At 40.5% G+C, this 8,653-nt stretch overlaps 1 protein-coding gene across 1 annotated transcript in view; it reads left to right on the top strand.

Moving 5' to 3' along the window:
* Positions 1-4,058: 4,058 nt before the first annotated feature.
* LOC146484098 (uncharacterized) overlaps positions 4,059-8,653 on the top strand; it is a 17,231-nt gene continuing 12,636 nt past the window's right edge. The window contains exons 1-4 of the mRNA XM_085105493.1: positions 4,059-4,065; positions 4,590-4,703; positions 7,241-7,354; positions 7,809-7,922. Coding sequence (XP_084961619.1) covers positions 4,059-4,065; positions 4,590-4,703; positions 7,241-7,354; positions 7,809-7,922 — 349 coding nt within the window. The remainder of the gene's footprint in view (positions 4,066-4,589; positions 4,704-7,240; positions 7,355-7,808; positions 7,923-8,653) is intronic.

Genomic DNA, 8,653 nt, shown 5'->3' on the forward strand with positions numbered 1-8,653 from the left:
AAAGGAAGGGGAATTTTGGCCATTTGCCTGACTGATGACGCTATCACTATTCAATCATTAAAGACATGAGGTCAAACCGTGATAGGACTCAGTCAATGACCTTCATTACATTTAAGGCCAAACGTTATTACACTTAGGACCTTTATTACATTTAGGGACATTTATTACATTTGAGGCCTCAAAAATTGCTGGCCTCCAAACTGGAACATATCGGAGCTGAGTCTTTCCCATGGTCGGCATGGGGGTTGCGGCTGGAGTATTGGTTCTTTCGGGGCCTTTCTCTGGTATTTGTGGCAGGGCTCGCACTGGTCGACTTTATTGATGATATCCTTTGTAATTACGGGCCAGAACACACATGTGCGCGCTCGAAGCAAACATTTCTTCTGCCCCTAGTGGCCTTGGTGTATGATGTCTAGGACTTCGGGTCTCAAGGTGGGTGGTATCAAAATTCGGTCACCTTTCAGAAGTGGGCCATTCTCAACAGTTAATTCTTCTCTGAAATTCCAGTAGTCATGGAGTAACGGGGGGCACTTTTTTTTCTGAGGCCATCCTTCAAAGACAGTTTTCTTTAGCAATGACAAAGTGGGGTCCTTTTTTGTCTTGTCTGGGATCTGTTAAAGCCTTGTTGGGTATGCAGGGAGGTTCTGTGTGATGTGGTGGACATGTATTTTTGAGAGTTGGCCATTTGCTGAGGCGAGCTGAGGGCTGACTCTAGAGAGGGCATCAGCTATTGGCACATCAGGACCTTTCACGTAGTTAACAGTGACATCATACTTCAGGGCTCTCATTAAAAATCTCTGCAGTCTGGGTGGCCAACTAGACAAGCTTTACTTAAAAAAATTGACTCGGGAGGCTTATGATCAGTGTTCACTGTACAATGTTTTCCGAAAATAAAGTACTTGAAATTCTCCAGACCCCATACAACGACCAGTGTTTCTCTCTCAATATTGCTGTAGTTTTTCTCTGTATCTGTGAGTGCTTTCCAGGCATAGCATACCGGTTGTCCTTGCTGTAGCAGGACCACTCCTAGACCTTTTTGGGAAGCGTCGGTTTGAATGACGGTTTCGATGCTTGGGTCGAAGTAACGGAGCACTCCCATTGATGTGATCTCCTCCTTGACTTGCTGGGACGCGTGGTGGTGTTCAGGTCCCCAAATGTATGCTGTGTCTTTCTTGGTGAGGTCGCGCAGTGGTGCACAGTTGGCAGGTACCAAGGGTCTTTATGGTATCACCTCCATATGCAGTAATCCGGTATTGTGCAGGGCCTAGGTGTCTGTGCTGAGGGCTGGGGTTGAGTTTATCATACTGTTCTTTAGAGATGACATTTACTTCTGCACCAGTGTCAACTTTGCAATTAATGAGTACAGTATGTGTTTCAGAAGGATTCACTGTGACCTGGATCTCGATTTTTACTTTGGTGCGGTTTTTTCTCTGTTCAATACCGGCGGTCGTTGGAGTACTGGGGCTAGAATTCAAAAGGGCACTCTGCTCTGCCTCTAATGTTCCCAGTCATAACTTGGGCATTCACTTGTTGGACCATCAGGTTGGTCCTTCTGCAGGGTCATGACATCCTTTTTCGTCTTAGATTTGCAAACTTGGCTAAATGACCACGTTTGTTGCAGTTGTAACATTCTGCTCCACTAGCTGGACATTGTTGACCTTTGGCATGAAAGTTATCTCCACATCTGTAAAACTGCTTTGGTTTGTTTTCAGGCCATCTGGTTACTCTACCTCTACTTCTTCTATCTTCTGTTTCTTTTCCTTTGCTAATTGCGTTCACTTCACCATCCGGTTGTTGCAGTTGGCTAGGGGGCAGAGAGTTACTCATTGCTTTCAGTTGCATTTGCGTAGCTTCCTCGGTACGTGCAATTTCCTTTGCTTTTGTGAAGGTTAATTCGTTACCACGGGCGATGCATTTTCTCCTGACTTCTTCCGAGTCGGTGCCAAATACTAATGTGTCACGCATGAGTTCATCATGTAATTCTTGTGGGTAACCAGAACTCTGTATGAGTAGTCTTGCTTCAGTCAAAAATGCGTCAAGGGGCCGGTTGTTCTGTTTCATTCTTCGCAAGTAATATCTGTTTAGAATGTGGTTAGCCTGTGGTTTGACATGATCTTCAAATCTTGCCCAATATTCCTTCAGGTCTTTCTGTTGATTGGTTGTAAGCGCCCACGTGTTAAATAAGTCAAGACCGTGGTCGCCCGACCAAAGCAACACATATTTACACTTCTGAGTGCTATCTCGGCTTTTTAGTGGCCCATCAAGTAACAGTTCACACTTATGGCGAAATCGCTTAAATCTTGTAGGTAAATCGGGACCAGGATGCCAGTCCATTTTGGGCAAATCGAATCCGACCAAGTCGCTCATTTTCAGTCGTACGAGAAGACCTTATAATTAACACTGTTAAATCGCACGTACCAGTTTCCGTTTGCTATCTCCTTGATTGTTTAGCTGGCGTTAATCATCTCGCTTCTGACATCCATGTCATTACACTCGTGATGCATAATGGGAGCAGGTGGCGATGACGTAATGTGACACCTTTCTTCTTAGTTTTAGCTCAAACCGAAGAGCTGTGTAACTTTTGGCACAGCCTATACAAAAAAATGTATATTTTTTAGGCTTAATACTTCTTTCTAACCTCTTAGAGCTCCAGTCTGCCTGTGAATCTCTGAACAAACCGTTGACCCAGCTGCAGGATCAGTTTTCTGGTACGTTACTATTCTCATTCGGGTTAAGTCGAATAATGTATAATTCGGGGAAAACGGGAAAACGGGCACTAAACTCGATTCCATTAACTAAGTGTTAAAACGTTCAGTTAATGGTTAGTTTATGGTTAGTTTATTTTATGGTAAGCATTATGTACATTGTCTCACCTGTTTGTGATGCACTTAAGGACGGTGCCTACTATTGTTACTGCGCATACGTTCTGCGCATCTCGAGATACTCGGGTTTCCTATGGGTGCACGTGGTGCCTACTAATACAGGAATATTTTTGCGCGGTTTAAAATTATACGGAGAAAGCAGAACTTAGCAAGTACTTTTGGTATCTCAAAAGAAAATTGGGGGTAACCAGGCATTTTTCAGAGATAATTCAGCTTCAATTTAGGAAAAAATCCCATACATTGCTTTATATTTTGGCGCTTTTTAGAGATATTATTGCTTAATTATCTCTGAAAAATGCCTGGTTACCCCCAATTTTCTTTTTGGATTTCAATAGCCCTTGCTAAGATCTGCTTTTCCCGCATAGTCATAAACTGCACAAATATATTTCGGTATTAGTAGGCACCGTCCTTAAAGCAAAACCGTTTTAGCTTTTCGTTTTCCATAAGGGTTGCCGTGGAACATTGCGGCTCTTTACAACATTAAAAGGCTTTTTAAGAGGCTCTCCGCGTTAGAACGGCAAGGCAAATTTCGGCTTTCCACCGATTTCGCTGATTTTTTTCTATGAACATCAATCATTATATCCCATAAACAAATATCACATTTACTGAGCTCAATGCGATTTTTTCGTTGATGGTCATTTTCCCACGAAAAAACTCCACGTTTCTCCTGTTTTAATAGTTATTACGAGTAAGAAATGTCATAAGTAGTTCAAATTCTGAGTGTTTAATCACTTCAGAGGCCTTAGATTATATTTCCGACTACGACATTGAAACAAAAGATAATACGAGTCGATTCGAGACGTGTGAGCGGCATTGAATGAGTGGATATTCTTCTGGGTAGTTTGCACTTGTGTCAGACATCACAAGATCAAAGGCAAATTCCCCTCGCGTGGGGTGAAAGTTTTAACTTTCCCCATATCTTGAGCTTACATAGTGATGACTGAGTTCCTTTTCAATGTATCAGATCCCCTGATATAAAGCACATTTCTTTAGTACATGTATATCGGTTACAATTTAATACGTTCATCGGAAGCCCACTCCTGTCTGTTAGCTAGCGGTTGAATGGCCGCAGTGATTTAGCTATTTTGTCCTTCTTATCAGTTTCTTTCCTTACATTCCACTTGTATAGACCTGGTCAGACGAATAGATCACTCCTTTTAAACTAAAACTTCCTAAATGTCAAGTACCTTACTTGTCGCTTATTTGTTTACATATCAACTCTTGCGCTCAGGCTACTTGCGTCGATGCAGTAGAGCTACAATCAACTACTTTACACAAAGAGATGAGTCCTTTTAAAGTGTATTTTCGAAACTTATCTTTCTTGAAATGTACAAATCGAGACTTTAATTCAATATACATTACAGACCGAAGTTTAATGAGTTCGAACGAAAGCGGCAGGAGTATTAGAAGGGAACAATCCCACTTGATACCAAATTCTCATGATGAAAAAATCTCCCTAATTGTAAACGTATAAGTTTTATTTTATCAACTTGAAGGCAAAACGACCGGTTGCCATTTCTCCGTGTCTGCAAATAGCTCGAAATTACACTTCAAATCGGGTCGGGCTTTTTTAACAATTGGGAGCATCTTGTGTACAGTCAGCCTTAGAAAGTTCTGTTAGGTGACACTGAACAACCATAAATACGGAAAAAATGACTGAACACTGCGCTAAGTTCTTTACAAAAAGTTCATGACGTTTTTCGGCAGAAATAAACGAGTGTGAGAGCAGCCCCTGCCTCAATAATGGAACGTGTAAGGATGAAACAAAATGCTTTACCTGCAGCTGTCCACCAGGTTTTGTCGGAAACACATGTGAGACAGGTAAGAAAAAATTTCGCACAATTTCGATAAATACAGTTATCAACAAATGTGAAGAGTTACCTGCGTTTAAATAATTGAACCTGTGTTGTCATAAGAAACAGTTTTAGCATCAGCTTTTTATTTTTTACAATTAAATCGTAGAAAGGAACTTGGATTTTTTTACTTGATCCAGTGCCAGGTCCCAAGCCTTAAACAAGGCAGCGGGTATGAATTCTTGGGTTAAGAATCACAAAGTCGTCCACATTTAAAATGCATTACGTAGTCTTGTTTCTTAACTATAGTCTATTGTTAGCATTAATATTGAAGTATCATGTTGTTAAAAAAAAACAGTTAATAATATACCATACATTAAGAGTGCCGTGTGAATCAAGACACTGACAATTTACTCGTCGGAGAAAAGTCTGTTACATGACACTAAACAGCTAGAAAAGTGAGTGAACATTGCGCTAATTTATAGATCTGGAACCATCATAGACTGCAAGCAGTCCCTTTCTGGATAATCGAGAGGTCGCGCAATATAGCCGGGCGCGAAAAAACTAGATAAAAGGAGCGGATGGGGGCTTGGGGAGAGGAGGGAAAAAGGGGAAAGGAAAAGAAAGGGACCGCGTTCAAGGTAACTTCACCCACAATTCGTTAATAGATAACAACTCCGCATTGCTATTCAATGACCAGAACATTAGGAGCGAATAGGAAGAATCGCCGAGCTTGGGCATTGATCGGAGCAGTTCTTTGAAAAACCAAAATCTTTAGAAGTTATTGCGCATTTGAATTTTTCTTCGAGGCCCAGAGTAAAAGAAATCGACGACACAGACTTTCTAAGTGTAATTTAGAACATAGCGCAAGATAACTGGAAAGCTAGTATCATATTTAAGCATCCTGCAGTGAATTCTGCAGACAAAGCTTGTTCCGCGGATGCGAAAATTACATGGTACTTGTTGGCACCAATGTCTTTTAATAATTTTGGGATCTTCTCGAAGGCAGCTGCCTTTAAACCAAAGTCATTTAACTGCAACTGGTTTTCGATAATACTGCGAAGCGGAACAACAACCACGATCGAAGCCGTGTTGGCAAAGTGTTTAGCTATTTCAAAGCTTTGACATATAATGGATTTCCCGAAACAAGTGGGAAGATCGGCCATTACATCTTTTCTCGACAAAAGCGCTCCTACTGCTAGCTTCTGTTCCTTTTTAAGAACTTAGCCCTCGAGTTGATCGCTTAAATTTACAAAGACATCGCTGCTACTCTCTCCCCCCCCCCCCCCCCGGGGACGGGGGAAGACGGGTACTTGGGTTCAGTTTTGCTGGGTATGTGCCGCTGGCCTCTCAGAGCCCCTGCCCCATTATAGTCTATTTTCTGGCCAGTTATAGACCCCATCTTAGTCACTTTTGGGAAAATGTAATTTTCCCGATCCCAACGAAGTCACTTTCTATTTATGCATCTACTTTATCAATCCTTTAAATAGGTCATCCTAACATGAATTGACACATTTTTTAAATTGAATGAAGAACACTTTACTTTTCACATACAGTACAAACATTCTGGTACGTTTGCTAACCGTAAATATTTACAAACTTACCGTCATAAAAATACCAGCACTTCTTGGTGGTTTTGTGCCCTTGTGTAACTGGTTAATATTGAAGTTTTGGTTTCAAGAACGGAATGTAATGCGAGGTAATTGTTACATTTAATAAACAACAACTTTCTGAACTTTTTAACCTAGACCATTTTGAATCCTTACTTATAGAATTTACTTACCCCAAAAATCCGAAAATGTGCGACCCCATTCTAGTAACTCTATTGAAATTGCAACCCCATTATAGTCAATCCAGTCGTGAAAATGTGACCCTATCCAGCGGCAAATCCCCCCGGTCTCTATCACGGATGAAGCCATTTTCCTAGTGATCTGAAAAGTTGACGTCCAAACGTGTGAAGAAGTTAATTACACATCAAACTTGTCTGACAGCAGCGATTGTTTATGTACCAATCGGAAAATTCCGTTGCTGGTGCGACGGGAAATTCGAATGTGTCGGCTACAGTTAAGAGCGCAGTCTCTTTCTTTCCCGCCTCTCCCCCAGTCTCTTCTCGTTTATTTCTCCTCGCTCCAGTCTCGCTGCGCTGTGTGCGCCCTATCGACTAATCAGAAAGGGACTGCATGCAGTGTAGAACCAACACGTTGTTTTAAAACTGACAGACAAACCAATTTCTTAACTGACTAAATCACTAACTGATTGACTAACCAACTTCCTGAATAAGTAGCTCACAAACTGACAGACAAACAAACTTCTTGGCTCTGACTATGACTGAGAGCAGAAACAATTTAACAGACTAAATCACCAACTGACAGACAAACCAATTTGTTAACTGACTGAATCACATCTGCTGACTGAGTAACCTCTCGACTGACTAGACTTAATTTAAAATTGGTTTTCATAGTTCAACTCGGGACTAAATGAGGCCAGTTAATCGAGCTAATTAATTTAACTAATTAAGTTATGAAAACGCAATTGTAAACAGTAAATTCATGACTTTTTCGGCAGAAATCAACGAGTGTGATAGCAGCCCCTGTCTCAATGATGGAACGTGTAGGGATAAAATAAATGGCTTCAACTGCAGCTGTCCATCAGGCTTTGTCGGAAACACATGTGAGACAGGTAAGAGACAATTTTGCATAATCGCACTAAACTGCAGATATCAAGAAATGTGAGGGTAACCCGTGTTTAAATAATGGCACTTGTGTTGTTGCAAGTAACAAGTTATCTTCAACTTTACACATAGAAACCTGCAGTGGCTTATGTGTGGGTTATTTATCCAATGAAATCGTGCAACGGAACTTTGCATGGTCTTTAAACTCACTTATCCAGTGCTAGATCCTCCTCATTAAAAGAAATGGCGAACATTAGCCTCAAGGGCAAGAATCACAAAATTTCACTTAGTTAAGAAGCATCCTTATTGTCGTTTTTGTTGTTGTTGTTGTTGTTGTTATTAAATCGAAAAAATACTCGTCTGGCCGCATACAATTTATCCAGGGAAAGTTCTGTAGGGAGTAAAATGACTGAACACTGCGCTTATTTATTTACAATAAATTCGTGACGTTTTTTTCGACAGAAATTAACGAGTGTGATAGCAGCCCCTGTCTCAATGATGGAACGTGTAAGGATGAAATAAATGGCTTTAACTGCAGCTGTCCACCAGGCTTTTTCGGAAACACATGTGAGGAAGGTAAGAGACAATTTCGCGCAATTTCAATAAATACAGTTATCAACAAATGTGAGAGAAACCTGTGCTTAGATAATTAAACCTGTGTTGTTGTAAAAAAAAAACAGTTTTAGCATCAGCTTTTTATACAGGGAAACTCTAAAGTGTGTATTTTTTGCAATTAAATCATAGAAAGGAACTTGGATTTTTTTACTTGATCCAATGCCAGGTCCCCAGCCTTAAACAAAGCAGCGGGTTTTTAATTCTTGGGTTAAGAATCACAAAGTCGTCCAAAGTTAAAATGCTTTACTTAGTCTTGTTTCTTAACTACAGTTGAACCTCTCCACAACGGCCACCTTGAGGACAGAACAAAGTGGCCGTTGTGGAGAGATGGCCGTTATGGGGAGGTAGGGGTGTAATATGACACTTTTCTTTCGGGAAGTACAACATGTTTATTCTGCCAAGTTCATGCTTACTGTAGCCTATAATGGCAATCCAATCTTAAATAATATATATAGATAAAGTACACAATAAAACTTAAATGAGGTTTTGAATTAAGATGTTAACAAGACGAAACGAGCAAGGTTCGCAACATTCGCTATATTATTGTAGACAATTTATGCTTACTGCAGCATATAAACCGAATACAATAAAAATGCGTATATCATTAAAATGAATACAGAAACGTTATGTTCCAAAGACAAATGTCGATTACTGCATCAGTTTATAAAAAAAGGTTTTTACAAAAAAGTACT

The sequence above is a fragment of the Pavona decussata genome, unplaced genomic scaffold, assembly GCF_977016875.1.
Source record: "Pavona decussata unplaced genomic scaffold, jaPavDecu1.1 SCAFFOLD_37, whole genome shotgun sequence".
NCBI classification, from domain to species: Eukaryota; Metazoa; Cnidaria; class Anthozoa; order Scleractinia; family Agariciidae; genus Pavona; species Pavona decussata.